Source organism: Rhamphochromis sp. 'chilingali' (genome assembly GCF_963969265.1).
Source record: "Rhamphochromis sp. 'chilingali' genome assembly, chromosome: 22".
NCBI lineage: Eukaryota > Metazoa > Chordata > Actinopteri > Cichliformes > Cichlidae > Rhamphochromis > Rhamphochromis sp. 'chilingali'.
The window spans coordinates 20,807,853-20,832,710 of NC_137950.1; the positions used below are offsets into that span (position 1 = coordinate 20,807,853).

General features: G+C 39.6%; 1 protein-coding gene across 1 annotated transcript in view; it reads right to left on the minus strand.

The window, feature by feature from the left end:
* Positions 1-24,858, minus strand: part of adam12a (ADAM metallopeptidase domain 12a) — a 79,859-nt gene that overhangs the window by 45,331 nt on the left and 9,670 nt on the right. Inside the window, exons 2-3 of the mRNA XM_080873970.1 lie at positions 21,102-21,223; positions 16,294-16,367 (exon numbers count right to left, since the gene is read on the minus strand). Of these exons, the coding sequence (XP_080730096.1) occupies positions 16,294-16,367; positions 21,102-21,223 (196 nt within the window). The remainder of the gene's footprint in view (positions 1-16,293; positions 16,368-21,101; positions 21,224-24,858) is intronic.

Consider the following 24,858-nt stretch of genomic DNA (forward strand, 5'->3'; position numbering starts at 1 on the left):
CTATGAGTTAACAAGTTTTCATGTTCTGGCTATTAAAGCTACAGAATCAGTCTGAAAATGCAGGCAGCCTGAGAACCAGACAACCACAAAGGCTCAGCGACTTCAAAATGGGACACAGTGCGAGGCAAAATATCACAGACTTTGTGCTACTGCGGCATCGACTTGTTTTCAAAACACTCAAACCAGAGATGTGTTTGTTAACTTCTCTGCATCTGTTCGACAGGTACACATAATTACAACTGTCATGTTTTTACCTTGTCATGCTGCATCCATATAACTTTCTGAAAGAAAATGCATTAGGTGAGGATAGAGTTGGATTTGCTTGTCAGTAGTTTTGACACTGCAGACAGAAAGACAATGAAGTCGCTTCACACTAATCCTGAATGCCAGCAACTAAATGTCACTCCTGTTCTTTCTGCATTAAATTATATATTTTTTTTCTATGTTGTATCTCTGTTCGGCGTTGTCAGCCTCTTCTGTCAGGATATACACAAAGTCTTATATAAAGGGAATTTTTAAATAGAGGACTAACCTTTCAAACACATTCCTGGTTGGAAATGTAACTGAGAAAACACGAGGCTTGCTGACCAACAGTGATGTACCAATAAATTCCACATTTTTGTTGCATGCGGTCTTCTTCATCAGGGTTTCTTCTGCTTGCATGCCAGGGGTCTAAAATGGGGAGGTATGTGAGGTACATTAATTGAAACAGACTTGATGAATCGGTGCCAGAGCCTAATCAATCAACAGGAAGAGGGAGTCTCATTTGTGGGTGAAAGCTGACCTCAAAAGAAAGGTCCTAAATGTCAAACATTCTGCTTAGAAGTCATGCTGGAGAAAACATTTCAGAGTTTTTATATGTTAATGAAGCACCAGTTTTTTTATTGATTATGACACACAACTGTAGACTTGTACTGAAAACTTGTGATGTGATTATGGCAACAACTAAATGTCAAAGCATACAGGCAAATCGAGAGCTGAGCTAAAGTCACACACAAGTTGTTAAAAAAAAATACAGCAAAATACTGCGGAGAGAAGACTTCAAACTGTTTGGAGACTTTTGATAAAATCTTGGAGAAACAACAAAAGTTGAGAGTGAGAATTGTTCTTGTGAGAAAGGAAGGTTTTCCTGGAAAACCGTTTTTTTGGATTAAGAAATATGGGAAAAGTTTGCTCAAGTTGTGCGGATCATAGCGTTCCATTTGGCAAAATACAAAACAGTCTCTTTTTCAGTCAGGGATGACAAACGCTCTTTCACTTCTCCATTTAGTTAAAGCAGCCAGTATAATTAAGCAAGGAAAAGGAAAGAGTAGAGTAACTTCCCTTTTTGTGTTACATGAATTCAATACTCTCAACTGACTTGAGAAGACTACGACGTTGGCAAAACAAGCTGAATTTCCCAGTCACAGTCTCCGATATGTCTCATTAAACTCATTAAACTCAGACAACCTAATAAGAGACTTCTGTAGAAATCAAATCCTGGAATTTACTATGATAGATGAGAAGTGAGGTTTTAGGCCTCAGAAGGGCAAGTTGCTCTAAAGCTCTTGGAAACCAAAGTCTCTAACGGAAAGTTATTTAGAACAGATGTAAAGATAAACATTTAGAGCAAATGAAATCGCCATCAAAGAGAAACATTTCTCATAAAACTTAATCTGGGACCTCCAATTAGTACATTACATTTCAACTGAAAGACTTGTGAGGGATTGTGGGAGTTATAATGTCCCACTGCTTTTATGTGGCAAATGGCAAGAACCCAGTTTCACTTGGAAAAAGTCAAGGGAAAGTGGGATTGTGTGCATGAAAAACTACAGTGCAACTCCCTCAACACCACCAAAAAAACCTTGTCTCAGTGTTAGATTTTCTTTTTCCATGAACAAGTGAAGAGGGCCAGTCTTTCTGGCTGTGATGTGTCTGACATCAGGCGGTGTTGCAGGCTGGTGCCAAGTAGAGCAGAGAAGCATGAATTCCCCCTACTTGCCCTGTACTCAATACAACTCCTAACCTTCATGAAGCATGTCATGAAGAGAACCACTTGAGCATGCCAGCCAATGATTACGGCTTAAGAAAGGGGGAGGAAGCGGAAAAACAGAAAAAAGAAATCAACACGGCTGGTATTAGCTGTGTTTATATAGCCTGCTGTGTTCAGTAGAGAGTTAAGATGCTGCACAGTGCTGCTCCTGGCCTCAAGACCAATGCTCCAGCAGCAAACACGACAAGGTAAGAACCAAAAAATGATTGTGTCAAGAAGGCCAGTTGCCCTCCGGGTACAATAAGAATGCTTATCCTATTCATTTCTACACCAAGCAGGTCTCTTTGGCCTTCATCCCAGCTTCACCACATCATAAGAGCCTCATTATTATTCTTTACACCTGTGTAGCATCCAGGGGTGGTTAATTGGTCAGCAAGATGGTCAAACAGAAGAGCCATTAGCAGCAGTGGCATGCAATTATTGCAGTGACTGTCACCTGGAGATTGATGTGGTTAAGTCCAGGCACGCCCCGTGAAATCAATAAAGTGTCATTTCTGAGCAATGTCTGCATGATGGATTATTCCACAGGATCCCAATTAAAGAAAGGGAATGATGAATACCACCCCAACAATAGATGAGATAATTGGAATTAGGGCAGAAATGCAACACGTATCTTTGATAAAGTGTGAAGATAATGATCCAGACTAAAACTAATCAGGAAAATAATTGCAGAAAATCCTTTGAACATTTTCAGTTTTAGAACAGAATGAGATACAAACCAAAAGGTTCACTGACCTGTATTTAAAAAAATGGCCCAATGAAATCAAGTTTACTTTAACTGTAAAAGTTACTTTTAGCTGCTCTATTGTTACAGGAAAACTACAGCGATTAGCTCCGCATGTTTGATTTAGAACAACCCTAAAGGAGATTTGTGCCATACTGGAATTGAACATGTGACCTTTTGCTTGCCAAGCATGTGTGTAAACATTACAACTGACCAGTACAAAATTTTACAAACCGATACCAATATTTGGTATTTTAACCATCTCATATATAGGCCGAGCTTTATTTTTTTCCCTTTCAGACACACGACACATAAACAGATTTTCCCAACATTTGTCAGCATGGACAAACTATGCAACATCAACACTCATAACATGGCTGAAGAGTGTTTCACACATGCACGACGTTTCATTTAATAGTTAATAGTTATGAGTCAGGCTCTACTTGTAGGTAGGAAGACGTGTTTTCTATTGGCTGTACAATGCTACATTTGCATCCTGTTCAGATTCAGAAAACACTGATGCAGCAGCTCTGTGTATTTACTGTTTTCACTAAGCCGTGGTTCAATGGGAAGTAATATGTATTAAAAAGATATCTGTATTAAAATTTGCAGGCTAAGCAGCAGAGGGGAAAGATTTCTGGGTGCCAGAAACCTCTTGGCTTCTGTTTGTATTTTGAGCAGTACTGACCACTCACATTAAGGCAGGCTTTGGCCTTATACGGTTAAATAGTCCGAATGCAATTCCAAAGCCATCTCTATTGTCTGGCTATCAGTTTATTTTTTAAATAAGTAAATACAATGACTGTAGCACAGTACAGGACAGATAGTCTTGGCCTGGATATCAGTTATACATTTTCTAGAAATCCGATGGCAATAATGAAGGCGCTTGGCCATTGCCCCCCAGAGGCTAAGTCATCAGACCATAGCTGATGGGTTCCAAGATTGGGTGTTAAGTGGCATATACCTCAATATTCCTGTCTGAAATGCATAAAAAATATACGGTTAATTTCCTCCCAGTTGCACAGTCCTGCGTCTTCACATAGGTGTGCTGTAAAATTCAACTACAAACAGTCTCAAGCAGGATAACTAGGAGAAAGGTTCGACTTTGATTCAGATGTAGTCTGTTGTTTTTATGCATCCGTTCTCTCTTTTGTCTCTTCATCATTTGTCACTTGTTGACATGTAACGTCAAGACACATCTGGCTCTCATTTGTTTTGCTTATGCCACGGTCTCTGTCACCCAAAAGCCTTCATGCACGCGCCAAATGGAACAAATGGTATCTATGACAACAGCCACCCGGAATATTAAAATCACCCGCTCAGTCATGAGTTCCAACGAGGCAAGACTCTCTTATTTCTCCCAAAAAGACATAAATAGTCATTTTATTCCTCATGATACTGCTGATCCCAGAGGGCTACGGAAAAGTAATCACATGTGACTAATTAAAGGCAACTGATTGGTGCGGTAAAAAAGACTAAATGTTGCACTTCGGGTCGAAAATATATATGAATCTTTTGTATTCGTCATGACTGCAGTTAAATGAGTGATAACAACCAAAGGGAAACTGCAGGAAAACAATTAAAAATAGTCTTTTATTTTTCTTTTCTTTGGCATGGGCCAGTGACATTGTTATCTGAAACTAATTATGTCAGGTGCCTAAGCAGCAGCCTCTCCAATTGCCTTTGTTGCTGTGGATCAGTGGAGAGGAGATCCTTCATCCTGCTTTCTACTCCCATCTGCCCCCAGGGCTTCTGTTCCTCTGTAGCAGAGACGGGGCCTCTGCTCTGCCGCTCCTTCTCCCCTAGGACGAGCTCCCGTTATGTGTCTGCATGCGGGGGTGTGGGAGAGATGGAAAGAGCGTGTCCCTGTTTGTGTGCAGTAATGACTGTATGTGTTGGTAGCTCAACATGATTTATGCACATCTATGTGGTAATTTGTGTGCATGCGTCCATGTGTGCGTGCGAGTGTGTCATTTCACATCCAGGCATAGCTGCAGATTGCGCTCGTGTTCCACACACAGCAGGCTCATGGCTTATAGATCATGCAACACATTCTTTTCCTTCAACACTATCAGCAAACCACAACACTTTCTGCCCGATTTCTAAAAACTACTTATGCAGAGCATCCTGCATTGGAAAAATCATGAATGAATTATAGAACTTTAATGTTTTTCCTAAAAACTCCTCTGAAACAAAATTGTCAAAAAGGAGCCAATAACAGCAAATTACAGCCAGCTGCATTCACTGGAACTACATTTTACCACAGGAACAGTTCCCATAATAGTTCTTTTCAATTAGATATACAGGTTATACAAAATTAAAAAAGGACAAAGCTGCTAGAAAATGTGTTTTCCACAATATTGTGTGCACCACAAACAAAATTTAAGATTAGCTGTTTCGTGTTAAAACGGAAACAACTATGTAACAGACTGATATTGCAAAATCTGGACTAGAAAAATGAGCAAGAAAATCAAAAAAGTTGTAAAATCTTTTTCTTTTCTTTTTTTTTGAGTGAAACACCCCTTTAGAGATTTTGCAATCCATGTCCTTTTGTGTTTTGCAAAACCAGGAAATGATAAAAGCTAACAGATGGAGATGGATGCAGTTTAATTTATATTCCCTTCTGTGAATATATTCAAGTGTAAACAAAAGGCTTTATGTGCAGTTCCAAAACAATTAACTGTGAAACAGACTTTTGTCTGTTGTCTACATCATTTATTACTTGGCTTTTTCTTCTGATTATTATGTGGGTGAAAACCAAGAATAAGAGGAGATACCGTGGAGAGGTGAATGCAAAGTCATTTTCGGGATGGGTCAAACAAGCAGACTAGCTTTGAGCATTCCCATCATTTCCAATGTTTTGCAGGGAACTGGCCCAAGGCACAAAGCTCATGCATCTATATTCACTGCAACCTTGTGCTTTGACTAATGAGCGACAAGGGAACTTCAAACAATCAAGCCTATCATTCTTTTCACAAGGTAAATGCACACAGAAAATAGGAGCATTTCATTTAATTAAGCCTGTCGGTACTTGTACAACCACATACTTTTCGTGCCTTTCTCCTCTGCCGTGCATTCCCTTAAGGGAAATCAAACAATTAAGACCTGAATACAAATGTACTCTCCCTCCCATCCTGTTTTTCACCCCTCTGATATCTGTCAGTGAGAGAGATGTCTTCACTCTGTCTAGAAAAAGTGATGTATTAAAGTGGGTTTGCTTATACACTGTGACCCTGGGGTCCTTTGCAAGATTAAAGCTACAAAATTTAAGTTAGAAGAGCGAATAAGCAACTGAATTATCAGCAATCTTTGCCAAAAGGTGTGGTCTTATTTTATGTCCATTTTATTAAGCGATCTTACGTACAGCAAAGTATTCATTTATCTTTAAATGGACAGTTCGCATCAAAATCCAATTATTTATCAAAGTATTTTCCCTCTGGCCTCTGGTGCTATTTATCCATCAAAGTTGTTTTGGTGTGGCTTGTTCAGTTTTGGAGACAGCGCTTGCCTTGTAGGGCTCATAGTACCTATTACACATTTAGAAAAATCAGCAGCAATGACGCCAGAGGTCATTACTAAAGAAAATCTTCAAATCTTGCTGCCAGCAGTTTCATGTAGGAATTATTTTCTTTCCATACACAAACCAAAGGAAGTGTGCAGATAGCTAACATTACAGCTTATCTGAGGGTCAGCACCATTAATGTTGTACATCCTGTCATGCTGTCAGTCTCTTGTCACAGGCAGATGGACGCTTCCTTCTGCAAAGTCACACAGTTGGTGCAGAAAAAAGAAAAAAGAAAAAGTTGTTTTCTGCAGCGAATACTGATAAAAGACTTTATTGTGTCTCAAAATCATTTTACCCCGTTTGTAAGGTTGGTTACTGATTTTCCAATAACGCCTTACTGAATCATCCATGGTCCATTGATCATTGGGGGAATAATACTCCTGTATTTCAGGTGACGCACGCAGGAAGTGGAACATAATTGGCTCTAAGACACTGTCTGCAAACATCCCATCACGGAGCAGAGCTTTCAGATGAAGCACACAGCTGGGATCCATTCATTTTTACAACATCAATGACCCATTAGGCACAAAGAAAGGGAAAGTATACCAGATCTGCCACCACACAAATCACTCATTTATTACATTTTAATCGCATTTGGAGGAAAATCAATCACAGGAGCAGGGCCAGTCAGACTCATAGAAACTATGAGGTCATGATTGAGACACTAAAATTATTATTTTTTTAAATGTTTCATAATTTATTAATTAATTTAACTTGGTCTTGTGTGAAGTTTGCATGATGTTACCTTTCGCATTCATTTCTCCAAATCCATTGTTTTAACTTGCTGACTGTTGCTTAACTGCATAAAAAAAAAAAAAAATTGCAGGGAAAAAATATAAAGGATGTTCTCTCAGTGTCCTCGATGATATTTCCCGTCATTAGTCAGCAAGTGTAGTTTCTTGCTTAACCCTATATGAATTTACAACCTGCCTTTGACCCCTTTTCTCAGAAACGCTGCTGATGATTTGAAGGAAACTGTGTCATGGAGTCCAGCTTTGATTTCATTGGGTCCCTGCACCCCAAAGCAGTCCACAGCCTCTTTATCAAACCCTAGCAGCTCCTATTGTTGTTGGCAGCTCACTTCTCAGTGCTTGAGGGATTGGGTGAGAGTGAGTGAGGAGGAGTACAGGGGCCAACCAAAGGAGACCCTATCGTGTCCCATACGCCAACAGGGAGTTATCAGAGAGACAGGAAGGCTGGTACAAAAGATGAGGGGGAATTGCCTTCACAACCTATCTGGCAAAGCAAGAACACCAGAGATCTCCATTTCATTCACACATCCTCCCCATACTTTCTTTAACTCCCTGTGTGTCCACCACAACAACCTGGAGTCATACTGTTAATGACGAGTGGGATGTGAAGCCAAAAGCATCTGCTTTTTGCATGACGTGTAGAGAGGGGTTTGCTATTTGCTCCATGTCCTTGACTTTCTTTGCACCATTTCCTTTTATCACTAAGCTAAATTTAGTGATAAAAGAGCTATCTGAGCTCTAACTCCTACACAGGTTTCCCACTGCTACTTGTGTAGTCTTGAAGTTTTAAATGAGTCAAAAAAAAATAAAAAAAAACAGGACTGGAGAACATAAAAAAAAACTAAACTAAACTAAACAAATTACCACAAGTTTCTCAATAGACACGCTACCTTGTAGGGCAAGGAAGAGAAACTGCTGCTGGTATTTTTCACTGCTAGTCAACTGGAACAAATGCTGTTTTTGCTTTTCATTCAGCATTCATTTTTCACAAGGACTCTGCTCTGTCTAAACATGTGCAAGGCAGCAGAAGGGGGTGAAAAAAAAACCCTGGATCAGCTAAAGGAGACGGCCAAAATCCAACCGTCTGACTGATGACCACACGTGGCATCTTCGCTCAGCCAGTGACCCCATACACAAGCAAGACTGGTCAAAGGAAGGTCATTGGACTGTGAGAACGGAGAGAACAGGATGGAGGATGAAGTAAGGAAATACAGTGAGCATTCCCACCCAGCTGACATTAACTCACACTGTAAAACCAGCAAATCTGTTTGTCTGTCAGGAGGAGGATGGAAGCCAGGACTATGACTCTCGGGTTGCATATCTTCATGGTCAGCAGCCACAAAGGTCAAAAACTTTGGCTGCTTTTGTTTGTTCTCTTTGGCACCCCTGAGCCTTGAGAAAATTAGATTTCACTAGAATTTATGAAGACAGTTTGCTTAAGTAGGTGAAAGGGAAAAGCTGTGAAGCAGAGGTAGAAAGAAAAACAGATAATTAGAGGCCAAGAGAAGAAAACAAACAAAAAAAGATAGATGCATAGATGAAGAAACCTGGAAAAGTAAGACTAAAGCTAGCTTTTGTACTAAAAAATCCTCCAATTGTGCTCTAATAATACTCTATTTTTTGCATATTGCGAATTCTGTAATCAAAGATATTTCTAATGATTTCTGGCTGTTAAGATTCACATGACTGCATCTTACACATTTGCAAACACTACCAATGTGGCATTAACTAAACATTTTCAATGTGTGACAGTCATGGTGACAATGTATGATCAAGTGAATAAAGAGCCCAGGCAGACAGACCTAGAGACCACCGGTCACAAGGGAAAAATTAGGATTCCCCAATAAGTTGTAAGTGGCTACTTAAGGATGATAACAGTCGCAGAAGGTTAGGTCACTGGATATTTTGCATCTTATTTTTTAAATATATGTTCTTCAGAAAATATATGAACTAAACTAGACCTGAACACATTAACAATAGGTGTCAGTAAATCTTCCATTTTCAACACCATTTAAGTATGAAATGATCTTAAATGCTAACCTTGTTAACCTGGGCATCTGTCTAAATGTTAAGAGTTGCCCAATAGCCATATTAGCCAACTGTAAATAAAATAATAACATCCTGCACATCTGCAACATTAATATAAAGTGATAATACAACATCATTTGTGTCTACAAAGTGGTAATAGTCCTAGATTATTGCCGGATTTTTACCTTTACAGAGAGATCATCTTAACCCTGGAGAACCCATGGGGTCAAATTTGACCCCATGGTTTCCCTAGAAAACCAATGGGGTCGGCTCTGACCCCATGGGTTCTCCAGGGTTAATTGTCATATTACCTATTGGTGCCATTTAAGCCTTCAGTACATTTGTGACATGAAGTTTATGTGCAAGTTCAGTAAGAAAGATTTGCATTCACTGGTTCTCTCGCATTCCTGAGTGTTCAGGCTGATCTAATCTTTACATCGCTTCCACTTTCCCATACTGTCAAACTCAATTCTGCCGCGATCACTCTGGCCAAGTCATTTACTTGCCCGTCTTCTGCAACTCATTCAACCTCAATTCTGCCTTCCAGACTTTGATTCGTGTGGCCCCCTTCATATCCTGATCAGCTGGAGAGTCATGCCTCCACCTGCTTCATCTCCGCCACCGCCAGCATCTAAACTCTAGGGGGTCCTGTCCTACTTCTTATCATTGTTGGAGTCCAATCTGCTATATAGCTTTATCTGAGTTTAATCACCAAATAATTTATTGCTCAAATGCTGTACTTTAATAAATTAATCAAAACAAAAATGTAACTATGCTGTTCAATAATGCAAGACGTAAAAACTAATATATGCTAATATATCTGATGAAGCTATGGTGCTGTTACACAGGGCTGAAATTTGATTAAGCTGATACTCAGGGGACGTGATTTTTCATCACATATTCACAAGATGGATGGAGAACTGAAAGTAGAAGACACCTGAGATGTGCTGAAAATTACATTATACTTTCTTAATGTTAGAATGCAATTGCATATAGGTGTGAAAATAAAACACGTGGCCTAGTCTATATTTAACAATCCCTTTTGTTCATTCATTTTTATTTAATCTTATCCTGAAAGATGCACTGGAGTCTGTTTGAAATGACAGGCTGGCATTTACAGGTAAAATCGAACAGGTTATTGTTAAGACTTTCAATTCATGGATTAGCTGCAAAAGAGTCATACAAAACACAGGATCAGGGCTGTCTAGTATTTTACAATTCATGTATTTCCAAAACCCTGAGCACTACACACAAGCAGCATTCAGAAAATCTTTGCTCCTTTGTACGGGATGGCGACTAGTTAAAAGAAACCAAGTTTTTATTTTTAAGAAATGCTCCCCATCCATCATCTGCAATCACCAAGAGACACCAAACCAGATTGGTCCGAATTTAAAAGTAGAGGCATCTTTATTATTTGCAGGAGCTTCTATAAGTTCTTTAAGGAGGAGTGACGGCTTGTTCGCCAGAGAGAAACTGCTACTTTCAGAAGGTTTCAGCTGGCTGTGTACTTGATGGTGAGAGGAGGGGGGCTAAGGAATAGATCTACCAGCTGGAGCCTTGAGACCCCTGTGGTCTATCTGGAAAAATGCTCCGGGTTTAGAGCAAAGGACTGAAAACGTCCCTCACAACTTAGAAAAGTGTCCTTTGCTATTGTGAATTTTTGTTTTGACATTTCAAAATCACAGCGCTAAACGGTCTACATGTAGAGTTGAACCTTGATAACTGAAACTCCAATTATTCCAATTCCAGGGGGAAAACTACAGTATATCAGACACAAATGACATCTTAAAACATAGCAAATATCAGCCTTTATTTAGATGTCATGTACATTTTAGTAAGAAAAAAAAAGGTGACAAAGAAACTCGAGAGGAACAAGGTTGCATTTGGTGAATGGTCCCAGTTCTTGTTGCACCTTGAGCTTTGAAGTGAGCTTACAGACCAGAGTGAAAGGTTTCAAGATCACCAAAACACACATATACAGAAATAATCATAACAAAAGCCAGTTTCATTTTCTTTTTCCCATTCTGAAAGAAGAAACAAGCTTTTCTAAGACCTTTCAAGTGTAACTTTCTAATTAATTAGGAACATTGAGTCCAAGTTATTAATTACAGCTCTGAGCTTGAAAATAATTGGAGCTTCTGTGAAGGTAATTCAAAAGAGGGAAGCTCCTTCCAAAAAATTCCATTTTGAAGGAAGTAGTTAAAAGGTGCAGGCTCTGGAAAAGATGAGCCTATTTCCAAGGCTTGTCTTTGAAACTAATGAATCACAATGTATCATGGCCTTGCAGCCGCAAGGGTAACAAGAAAGGTACAAAGGCTAGTTAAGCTTCAGTGCATCCTTCGCTGAGAAAAAGGTTTCCTGGTTCTGAATGAATTTTAGACTATAGTGTGTTTGTGTGTTTCAGTGATAAAAGAAAGCTCATGTATATTTCTGTCTATACATGAGACACATTCTTTCAAAAAAATACATTTACTGGATCTATGCAGCATTAACAGGAGGGAAGATGTATTTAGGTATCGCCTAATGAAATTAAATTCCACCTTACTTTTTCACACTTTTGTACCGTAGGTAGCAATAGGGAGAAATTTAATAGGTTTTCAGTATAAGTGCTGCTCAAGAAAACTGGTTATCACTGGGTTTCAATCACTGGTTGTTGGCTTAGCGGGACACAGTCTTTTACAATTAGATCAAATCGTCACCTGAGCAAATGCACAGTTTGTTACGCACACAAAACACTTCAGCAGACAGACAGCAATTTAAATGCACATAAAGATCAAATCTAAAGTCAATCAAGTCACGGATGAAAATTCATCGCCGTTCACTGGCGTTGGAATCGTCATCGCCGCTGATGATGTCGCCCGATTTCATTGGCTAAAAATAGGTTTTCTTGTTCATCCCTGAGATGATCATTCAGGGTGATGCATTAAAGACTTAGGCCAGCATAGTTTAGGATTATTCTTTCAACCTTTACCAGGGGGGAATAAAAAAAATACAGTGTAGGAGCTGACTATAGTTACCCATTCATCTGTGCTGCAGTGAAATACAAACTGCCAAATATTGCATCAATCATTAAAAAAAAGAAAAATCACCTTTAAGAAAAAAGTTGTCATGGAGAAAAAAAAAAAAAAAAAGAGTATATCTGCAAGGTGCACTCAGAAACATTATCGTTAAGATGTCGTTATTTCACACATTCTAGTCTTGTATAAATCATAATGAGAAAAAAAATAATCCATGTCGTTTCATGTATATACTGGTGAAAGATTTAATGCTCTCTTTGTCTCAATCTTAGCTCTATAGCAAGAGCGACGATTTGATACACATGAGCATCTTTGGTTTTGATGTTCCTTAAACAATCTGTGTGTGGCTTAGACGAGAACAATAACACTTATGCAGAGTCTTTAGCCTTTTGTTTGTTCAGCTCCCCAGGAGAGACCCATTCCTAACCGTGTTTTCAGTGAGACATGAGAATGTCTTCGTTGAGAGAAGCAACAGGTCACAGGCCAGCAGTGGTCCAGTCCAAGACATGGAATCAAATAACATCTTAACGTCCAATACGCAAACTAGGACAAACTGTGTCTGGACTCTGTCTCTTTTGTTTTGCCAAGCACCAGAGTGATAGAAGAAGTTTGCAGCCAGGAAACATTTCCTGTCTGCCCTCTGTCCAGGGAAAGGGCCAGTTTTAGGATTGTGGATCTGCATCGATGTGTGCTCCGTTGTGATTGTTTGTCTGACAACACAAAAGACTCCAGAAGATGAATAGCAAACCTCCAAGCACATTATGCTCAAGGCTATAAGCCATGATGAGCAGCGAGAAACCTCAAGCGAAAGCAACCAAAAACATTCCCAGGCTTTCTTTCAGTCTCTTGCAGTCCATTTAGAAAGGGAAATATGGATGGAGAGCATGCTGCCTGCTTAGCTTGGGACTCATCTTGATATGCCTGGAGGCTTCACATTCAAAGGCACAAAGCAGCAAGAGCTGCTATAACAGCTTGACCAGAAGTGGTTCAATACGCTGAGGTCAAAGCTCAGTAACTGTCACAACTAGACTAAATGTGCATAAGCCTCTCTCACCCAGCAAAGGCAAGAATCTGAATGAATGCTTCAAACAGTGACAAAGGAAATGAGAACAGAGAGTATATGCAATAGTAATGAGATATATACAGTAGTATATGCTGTGCATTCTGTTTACTTTCCCTCTGAGTATTGCCACAGCCTGTAATTAAGGTCTTTAACCTTCTAGTAATAAGAAACAAAGACAACACCAAGTCTCATTTTGACTGTCTCCTATTAACAAAACCGATCCAAGAAGACGAGTCTAGGATGCCTAGTGGCATCTCAACAGCCAACCTCTTTGCAGTAAATGAAACAATGTGTTGCTTCATCATGTTCAACTGGAGCTTTTAGAGTCAGAAAATGTGGAATGATGTACACCCACCGGGCAAATAGTGCGATCACTTAAGCTTGCAGTGCGATACTCATCTGCTGAATATGCATTTCACATAAAAACAGATTATTTTTCACAGGTGGGAAATGTAAATCATGTTCAACATCTGTATTGTAGGGACTTTAATTTGTCTGCAGCGGGGGATGTTTAAAATGTCTTACCACTGCTAATATTATTTTAGATGGAATCCCTCTGCAAGCAATACCTGCTGGATGTTTCAGTGACTTGATCCACATAAAAATTTATTTGATGTGCATACATCCAAAAGCATAATCTAAATCAAATAGGTAGCAGTCTGGAGCTTATTTCATTCTGCTTTCATTTCTTTTTTACTTTACATATTTTAGTTCAACAGTGCGCTCGGGCAGCAAGTTTTTGAACTGCAGTTAAAAGTGCAAGTTCACACATTGACACACGTTGACATTTTGCTCCAGGCGGCAAGCGCCCTTTCCATCCTGACAACAGGCTGCTTTGTGAGTGTGTCCGGGGATGTTGTAGGAATATCTGAAGTCGGTGTCTCGTGCTTCCGCAGCCCTTAATGCCAAAGAGCAGACACCAAAGCATTTTCCGTACCGCCGCGCACAACACATTTCAAGAATCACGAAGAGTTTTCATCATGTTGCAGGCTTTCCAAATGTCATCAGTGCCACAGACACTACGCAACTCACCATCACAGAAACACCAGAGATCCTCTTAAATATTGACTGAAACTAATACAGTAATTGAAAATGACAAGGTGCCAGTTACAGCTGCATTTTTTTAACTATACACCAGAGTTGTTACCGTACCGTTGGCTCAGTTGTGTCTAAAGGTTTGGGTTCCTGGGCTAACACCTTAAAAAAAAAGGATGAAGATATACGTTATATGTTTTTAATCTTTAAGTGAAAAACAACCCGGTAATAGTTGCAAAAATGTGTTTTTTTGACTTAAGTTTTGCAACACGTATTTAAAAAATGTGAAAGAAAATGCATTTGATGAACTTTGTGAAAAAGGCAGCAACCGCTACTCTGTCACACAGATCACGTTCACCTATCATTATGGCTGAACTGATCACATTCAGCCGTGCAGTGAAACCTCAATCATGTTTTGTAGCCAGCAATATTTATTAACAGATTTCTGAAAAAGAAAAGAAACCCCAAAAATAAATAGAGAAATCTGGGTGCTTAATTCAAATCTCTTCATCCTGGAACATTTTTTTCCCTACCTCTACAGATGTCGGCTGTGTTTGAACAACTGGGTTTCATCAGCGACGTAGAGCCAGTCTGCCAGCAACCTCAGACAAGAACCTTCACTAAAAGTCAGCACAGCAGGTTCTGTTCTCGCTGTCGACACCGACCAAAGCCAACACACTTATCAACACGTCTCTTTCAACTCATGTCCTTTGTGTGTGTTTTGTCTTGTCAAACATATATGGCATTAAGTAGCTATTTTTTTGATGAAGTATTATTTTGACTTGCGACAGAACACTCATTGATAGTAATTAAACCTTTTTCTCGAGACTTGCTGCAAGCGTTGACAGTACATTGTGACAGATTGGTATTTGGAAAGCACGGAGGTTTGTTTGACTAAAGTCGTTCCATCATGCTCAAGCTCATTAGAAAGATCTAGATTGCACCTCTCCATCATCCCTGTTTGTTCCTCTTGGCTATGGCTTTGAAACTAACACAGGACTTTACATTTCAAGCCACAGGACAATGATGGCAGTCATACCGAATGAAAATCAGATGGGCGATGTATGAGAACGTAAGGTGTTTCCACTGCTGCTGGTTGTGGGAAAAGCTTTGTTTCCATTTTAAAATGAAATATAGCGGAGGAAAATCTGACAATCTGAAAGACAGCTTTGCAAAATCCCCACCTGTGCAAAGCATGAATATTCAACAGGAAAAAAAAAACGAGTGTGATTTCCAATAAAAAAATATTTTCAGCGCAGGCAGCCATAAAAATTGCTGTAGCTAGTGTTGAAAGCTTTGTCCCACAGTTTGCAGGTGGAATTTACATATATTAAGTCTGGAAAACAAGTGAGATTCATGGCTAACGATGGTATAAAAACCCTTTCACACTCTCTCTCAGCTTCCCTCGCCCGCTTTCTCTCCATCACACAGACAGCTCTGCTTGTTCCTGGTTGCTCATGTGTGGCAGCAGGCTGGATGGAAAACATATTGCTCCATCAATCACGCCCCATCCTTCTCAGCAGTACGCTCAACTCCGACTGTCTGAGGCCACATTGAATGAGTCCTTCTGTAAAAATGCAAAGATGACAAATATTCCTCCTAACACTTCCACAGCTACATCTCTGTCAAAATCTATCTCCGCCAATGACCTCATCTCTTTCAAATGATGTTACTCCTCCTCGCCAGTCCCTTAACTGACATCATGTTGACAGTATCTTAATACGCAGAGCGCTGGGTGTCTGCGGTGTTCAAACAAAGCCTCCTTCTCCCCCGTCTTATGCCAATAGATCAAATGAAAAGATAGAGGGAGAAGAAGGAAGAAGACGCCGGTTTTCATCAGTCTGGCTGATGCTTCCAGGAATTTCTATCTTTCAAGTCTTTGTTTCAGCACACAAAAAGACTCGAGCACAGAGAGCCCTGGCATGCCCACACCACAGCGCAAAGAGACACTTCCTCCCTCTCGTTCTTTGGATAGATCCCCAGTTGTAGCCCCTGGGCACCGCATATGCCACCTATTTGTACTCCAGAAACCACGCAGTTGTAAGCTAAAGGCATGTATGAAAAGAGGGACACTTACTCATTTTTCTCTAGAGCCAGGAGCAGCTGTTCACTTTCCACTTCAATCAGGAGCTTCAGTGATGCTGGGTGGCTCTGAAGAGACAACAAGCAGGAGAGGAGATAGGAAAAATTAATTCTGGACTCTCACACACAGATTTTTGATTGAGGGAAGACTTGTTGTGACACTTGTTGCTGTTCGAATGCCGCAGCATTAGTTAGAAAATAGCTGTGTGGCAGTATAATGAAAAAAAACCAACCCCAAAACACGAGAAACTTTACTCCAATCAGAATGAAACTTTGACTGAATCACCCAGCACTGTGAGAAAGGATGCAAGACGACTGTTTTCAATTGATCAGAGGAGTCGGAAATCCTTACGAAGCTACTTTGTATCTTAGAACAAGAGCTGAGAGGATTAGCGTTATGCTTCTATTGCATTTGACATTAATCCTGCAGAAACCCATGAGTGTTCACACCCAATGAGTTACAACACCGTGCGTCTCTGTTAGAGTCAGATGAAGGGTCATATATATCACTTCTGTCAGTCACGCTGTGCAACAAACGTGCCTTCCTGTCTTCCCTCCGCCCCACACATGCGTGCACACACACACACACACACACAACCTCTCTCTTTTAGTGTGATACCCTCACTCATACACACAAGCACAAAAAAAGAGAAATCCTCCTCTGCCTCACATTTTCCAAATTGCCAGGGCAACAACAAGCACACACAAACACATTTGACGCATGCAGCTCAATCTGGGTCAACTGCAGCAAAGAGCACTTCTCTGGGTTAAGTCATCCATCACCCCCCATGAAGAAGAATGTCTAGTGGATCATAAGAGGATGTGGAAGCAGAACACTTAAGGTTTCAGGCAGTAATATTGTCTGTGGGACTAAACCTTCCGCTATTTTCTGCAAACACATTTTTCCAAACACATGGTTAGGCTTACACTATATAATGGGTACAACCATCATTGTCTTCAGATGAATTACAGATGATGCAGAGGATATTTGGATTTGTTACTAGGCAGTTGCACTTAAATTCGCCTTCATGGCGAGTGTTCATTAAGAAATATTGTGGCACCTTGATCGTTTGGTTAAGACAAAACAAAATAATGCACAAATGAATTCAGTCAATAACACAACCTGGAAGCTTAGCTCAGCTTTGTGCTTTTATGTCTGCTTGCAGCCACGTACTTTGTTTGTATAGTCTAGGATTATATCAACAAACTGAGCCAAGGAGCCCACATTTCAAACACTTCATCGATGTTCCAGCGGGTCATTTAGCGCTTTCTTCCATTCTCAGATGCTGAATTCGAACAGCTGTCTGTGCTTGAAATATTAACATAAAGAAATGATTATGATTATGCTGACTGTATGTGATCCAATTCATTTAAATATATTTTACCTGACTGCTGTTCCTGATCTGTTAGTAAGTGATCTGTTTTTTTTTTTGTTTGTTTTTTTTAAAATTCACTTCAGATTGCATCGAATTTAAATGACTCCTACACTGAGACTATCTGTTAAATACACAAGCAATGTTACTTGTCAGATTACATTAATAGGAGATGAAAAAAAAAAAACTGTCAAGATAGTTAGGCGAGCCAAAAAAAAAAAAAAAAGAATATCATATTCAGTTGTGTTTCATAGTCAGTTTTGCAGAGACTTGGTTGGAGATCCAGCAGCGAGGCCCTGGGCCATGCACTGACAGGCTATGTCATCTTACTAGCCCCCAGGATTAGAACAACCAAACCTAGCACACAGATAGGTCTTAGGCCACCGAAGGTTCTTATCTATATCAGATATTATTAGGTCAGCCATGTTGCCTTGCAGTCACCTAGCAACAGGCTAAAATGACGTTCCATACACTTATACTTAAAAAGAAAAAAATCAGTTTTACGTCGTTACAATACCATCTCATTTATATCTACAAAAATCTGTTTAAGGCTAAAATAACTCATTTTACTATATAAACAACTCTGGCCACCCCAAGTTTTTACTTTTCTCAATCTGATTAAGTGTACTAGTTTCCCAACAACACAAACCTGCTAAACAATACTAAGCAATACTGTAGCATGGGTACTAGTGAACTTACCTCTGAACATAGATTACTGCAGAAAAGATACCTGTGCTAATTTAGTTTCCAGATCAATTTGATTCAAATTTGAATCATTTTGAATTTGATATGATACTGTTAATAATATTCTGCAGCACATGCAGAGTATGCATCATAGCTCCAGATAAGTATTCAACATAGCATTTCTACACATATCAGTTTACTACAGAAAGCATAAATCATTGCAATCAGCATACAATAACACGAAAAATACTAGGTTCAATATTACTGGCCACCTGAAATACAGATTTTTTTTATTGAGCGTTAACAGAAACAACTGCTGTGCAATGATGTGCTTTAACTTTGGAATGCTCAAACCTTGTAACAACAAGTTACAAATGAGCGTTATCTTCCACTTTACACACGGTATAAAAACTCAAACCAGGGTTTGGAGCTGTCACTTAAGTGAGCATGCCAAAACCAAAAGAAATCAGTTTAGATTTCGTAAAAAGAATTGTTGACGCTCACAAAGCAGAAGATAAATATACTAAGTTATCACAGTGTTTTCAAGTGTCAAGAACTGGAGTGAAAAGTATGATCAAGAAATTGAAAGAAAGCCACAAGCCTGGCAGAGGTAGTAAGAGGTTGGCAGTGAAAGATTTCAATGACTCTGGAAAGAAAAATAGTGAGATATGTGACTAAAGACCCCAGAACAACTGCCAAGACACTAGTGAATGACTTCAGGAGTTTTAGTCTCAAAGTAGACAATCACAAGAACACTGCACAAGAATAGACTGAGCTTGCAGACTGAGGAAAAACACAACACCACTTCTGCAGAAGAGATCCTTTCAAGGCAGACTGAAGTATGCTAAGGACATTCTGAAGAAAAAAATATGCGTATTTGAAGCATGTTCTTTGGTCAGGTGAGACGAAACTAGAGCTCTTTGGCCATAGAAATGCTGATTATGTTTGGAGAAGAGGAGTACAACTAGAAGAATAGTCCCCAAAGTGAAACATGGTGGTAGAAGTATTATACTGTGAGGATGCTACAGTGCATCTGGAACTGGGAATCTCTTCAAGGTGTAAGGAATCATGAAGAATATGAACTAAAACTGTAAGCAATCTGCAGCAAAAGTGAGTCTGGATTATCACTTTGTCTTTTAAAATGATAAAAATAGCCTACACGAAGCCCTGACTTAAATGTCACTGAAAATCTGCAGGGTGAAGGTCCATCCAAGAACACCATCAAATCTGGAGGAGCTTGAGAGTAGGACAAAGAAGAATGGGCTTGGATTGCTCAGGAGGCACGTTCGAGACTTGCTGAAAACTACAACAGGACAAAAGGACTGCAGACTGTTACCCAGCAAAAAATGGAGGCACAAATAACATCACAGAGACTAATAATTTTGACGCTGGTAGTCGTTGGTTTTTGTAAAATCGTTTAGTTTTTGTATGGTAAAAAAAATAATGGAAGCATGCAAAAATATATTGGGATATATGGAAAAGCTGTGTTAAACTGACCCCAATGACCCCATCATTTTGCCTTCCATATAACTTTAGTGTACTAGGAGTCGAGTTGCACTTTTGTTTTTTTGATAGGTGTCAGTTGATCCTGAGACTTTGAACATTGGCTGATTTTTGTATTCATTTTCAGACCAGTTCCTCACCTCACCATTTAAAAGGAATGTACTTTTGCTTTTTAAGGCACTTAACCCTAACCTATGAATTATTCAAGTGTAAAAAAGGCATGCAAATCAAGGGATAAACCAGTGTTGCACCTACACATAACAGAAAATTTAGTAAAAGAAAAATGTTCACCTTTAGGCACATTGAATTTATTAAAAAATAAAAATAAAAAAAAGAAAGAGAATAACAGTTTAATAGGCAAAAATATGATTTGTGCACCATTAAGGTGAGCTATCAGCCACAATGTACAGGACAAAATAAGAAGTTGGAGACCTAAAAAATTATCCATAGCAGATAAACTGTGTATGTAGTCATGTCCTTAAAAATGAGAAAAACAAGTAAAAATCAAGAAAAGACTCAACTCTGACCCTTTGGAGGAGTGCCTGTCAAAAAAACATTCTTAAAGACAGAAAATGGAAAACAAAAGATTGAGGTATGCCAAATTAAACAAGAAGTGGACTGAACATCATTTGAATCAGGTGGTTCAAATATTCTCAATATGGAATATTGGAAATGTAATTTTTCAGCATGACAGTGATCCCAAACATATTGCCAATGCAGTAAAAGCATACCTGAATATAAAAAAAAAAAAAAAAAAACACACACACACACAATGGATCACTATCAGTCATGGATTAGCTTCCTCAGAACCTGGACCACAATGCATTGAAGCAGTGGTAGATCATCTTGACAGGAAAGCAAGCAAACATCCAAAAAAAAGCTTTGAATTTCCTTCAAGAAGCCTGGAGAACTATTTCTGAAGACTTCTTACCTAAGAGAGTTCGGGCTGTGTTGAAGGATAAAGGTGGTAATACCAAATATTGACTTTCAAGGTTGTTAAAATTGCACAAACTCTTGTTTTTGCCCTGTATATCATTTCCCATTTTCCTAGCAAAATATAAAGAAATGAGATGTGGCTTAAGGCTTACACAACACCATATATAAAAACACACCTAGGTCACAGGTGACACAGTAATACTAATATGCAAAGACAATTGATCCACTGTACGATGAACAGATGCTGAAAAGTAGACGAACAGTAAAATAAAAAAATATAAAAACATAAACGGCTACTATTGTCCACCTGGGATTTGAGCTGGCTGATTGGTTTCCAGTCTTTTCCAACAAGCTGAAGAGGTACTGTAGTCCCATAGTGTTTCTGCCTTGCTGTCGGTCTGTGTGGAACAACAGTGCTCGGAGGATTTCCTATAAAAGAAAATATAAAAACCAAGTGAGAATGCAGAGAAAACTTCAAAGTGTTCTTTATTCTAAATTCTCTCAGTATCTGCAAAAAAAAGAAAGAAAGAAAGAAAGAAAGAAAGAAAGAAAGAAAGAAAGAAAGACAATGTCCACATTGTGTTCTGTGTTCACAAACTAGAGGAACATTTTCAAAACTGATTTTCTTCAAACAATACTGACAGCGAATTCCTCCTCGCTATTAAATCCTGAGCCTGGTGTTCATTAATAGCATCAGTCAGAGCACAACCTGACAGTGGAGCTGCCTTGTAATATAAAGTGTCACTTCAACAGAATCACAGCGTTTGTATATGTGATGACTTTTCTGCACCACAGCGTGCAATTAATGCTCCCTGAATGTATTTGTTTTTCATAGCTAACAATTATCTACGCTGACAAAATGCCATTTCCATTATATCTAAGCTGTTCCCAAACATATGTTTGTCTTCTTTTTATAGACCATCAGTAGAATGGAGCCCCTCTCCTCTGCCATAAAGACATAAATACAACAACACTAAATGGCACTCTCAGACATCAAGCGATGAAAACTGTTAACTTGTGGCAAAACCGTAACCACCCACTCTCACACTCGAGCTGCATAAATCTCCGTAGTTCTTGACTAATGGAGAGTTTTGAGCGAAGACGGCTTGACTTGCTGCTGCTGCTGCGATAACTCCTAACACAGGGCCAGTGTCCAGAATGCAGCGCAGGGATTAGACGTAGCTTTGGGGCATTGTTCCCAGCACGCTTTTATCTCCTCTCTCACTGTTCTGACAGGGTGTTAACTGAGCCTCCGAATGGCTACAACACTTGGGGTGCTGCTGTATTGCCAGTCATTTAAGAATATATCCGTCTCCAAATCCAATACTCACGTCCCCAAAGTGAGCCGACAGGAAACGGCGGGAAAACAACCACTACCCGAGCAAGTCTACTACCTTTAAGCAAGACAGAAGCTGCAGCTTTTCTAAATAGTACATTATGAGCACGTACTGAGCCAGAATGCAATAGTGAGCCTCTGGAGGACACTGCTAACAGGGTTCCTGCAGTAATCAGCTCCCCACATTGGGGAAGTTATTTTTCAGCTTGGGTCTCTTACTAAAACAGCAGGGGTTGTTAGAACCATTTGTTTCAGAGCAAACATACTAAATCAATTGTTTGCTTGCTTTCTGTTTTCTCCCAGTGATACTCCATTGAGCACTTCCAAACAGCAGAGAGACAGATTTAGTTTGAGTTTGATGTCAGTGCGTTTGTGGAAAGTTATGCGTGTGGTCGGTCTGTGCATAATATTTTGAACTTGAAACTTTACTCCATCTTAATTTTGAATAACATTCTAAGCACACATAAACATAAAGCAAACTCAAGGGAATATACTCATCCTTGATTATTATTTCCAGCAGATTCAAGGCGCTTCTTTTGAGGTTTCTGTCCCCTGCTGTCTCTCTACACATGACTCACCCATCTAAATTGCTGAGTCTGCCTATTATCCAGCATTAGTAAGCCAGGTCAGGCACAACACACCCCAGCTGAGCTTTGTTCTGGTTACCCTCTGAGGATACCACCACTCTGGAATACATCACAGACCCATTCCAGCTGATAGCAGAGAGCCAGAGGTGACCTGCTCAGCAGTTTCTATGCAACTTCATCCTGATGATGAGAAGCAGGCTTGGGCAAGGACGGAACGGCATAATACACAGAACAACAAGAGAAGCACTCCTACTCTAATTAGTCCCAGAAAACCACACTGTCTGGGGGAGGTGGACATGCTGAGTAAGGGAACAGATGACAACCTCTAAGGAAGGTATGGACAAATAAACACAAGAGACAAGGGGGAAAACTGTGGAAAGCTTTGACAGAGAAAGGTCAGGTTCACATTGTGGTTAGCCGATTTTTGATTTATATTGATGCATGAGCCTCATCATCTTTGGAGACGAGATTCACAACCATACAGCGTTGGGTTCCTTGACTTCAAAGTCCACAAGTGAATAACCCTTTTGCAAATGTGGTGTTCTTTGAGGTTTAATTCCTGCTTTTATGAATGGCATTATATTAGTGGAAATAGTCTGCAGGCTCATTTCTTTTCCACATGCTTGAGAAAGACATTAGGTAAAACTGAAGCATGACAGGACTGCAGTGTATGCAATGTGCAAGTGACTTTTGTTAGCTGGAATGTTATAAGAGCCACTAGAAGCATTAAGGGAGCGGTAAAAGTGGCACCAGATCCCAATGCCTTATTTATATACTCAATAACAGAGAGTGTAAACAGGGGTCTTAATAAAGCAGAGTTTTGGCCATGTTCACCTTCCTTTATGTTCCAGTGTACACAATGAGAGCTTGTACCACTTATATTGCCTCAATAAAGTCAATGCTAGGTGAGAGGTGTGCCTGTGTACTGAGAAATATGACTGTGTGTGTATTTGCCTGCGGGTGACAGAAACGTGATACAGATCCGTGACTGGATAAAGCAATAATTCTGGCTTTCCCTAGCAGCGTTCTTAAGAAAAATAACCAAAAATCTATTACATACTGAGCATGTGTAGTCAGTGTTTTATTATTTTACAGAGCATTACTGTGTTTGACTGGTTGATGGAAGGTGCAGAATATTCACTCTAAGAATAAACTGAGCGATTTGTGGCTCAAGTGCACCAAAGATTTGAATCTGGGATAAATTTGACTCTAGTTCCCGACCCTCAAAGCACAGAGGTTGTTTTAAAAAGTTTTTTAACAAGACTTCGGTCAAGGATTGCTGACGATTCTATCAATAAACCCTGTTGAGAGGAGGCCAGAGTAGCTGGGGAACACATGCAAACTTTATATCATGCACAGTTGATCCAATGACAAAAGATACTGTACTCAAAACTGCAGATTCAGTTTCATTATGGTGCAGAAAGAAAAGTGCAAAGCAAGCCTGTAGGGTATCTTGTGGCAATCCATCTAAAAGACAGATATTTCAAGTTTAAAGTTAAACCTTTTGGTAGTCAAGTCAAAAATATTCCCCCGCTAGAGACAAAAAAATATATCTTTACAAAATTTCAAAGCAATCCATCCATCCTATATTTAATACCTTTCAATTTCCAACTGTAGAGCCATGCGCCCTCCAGGGTTCTAGAAATCTAAGGAAGATCGTTGTTTGTTTTCCTGCTGCATTGATAATCTTAGGGACCCTTGAGCAGAAAGCACTGATTTATTGATCTAGAGCAACAGAATCACTGGTGCTAAAACTGGGCAAAAGTCTGGTTGTAAAATTTGCACTTTTTAACATTTTGGCTTCATTTATGCATCTCTGAAAGAACAGCCACAAGACCAGTTTTATCCTAGACATTAAAGAGTCTAAATGTACTTTTTTCCTGATGCTGTTTCACAGTGAAGCATTTCTTGGCATTGTCAGTGCTCCTGAAAGAATGCTTTTCCACAGCCTTTGAGCTGCTGGCCGCAGGGAACAGATGACCTTCCTCAGTTCTTAGCAGATCTCAGACATATTCTTACCAGCCTGTCACAACTCCAGCTCTTCCCTTTTTCCTTCTATCCATCACACTAAAACAAATCAACACAATTCTTCCTCTTTATTATATCCCAGAGCCCAGTTGTTTGGAACCACAACTCTCTCT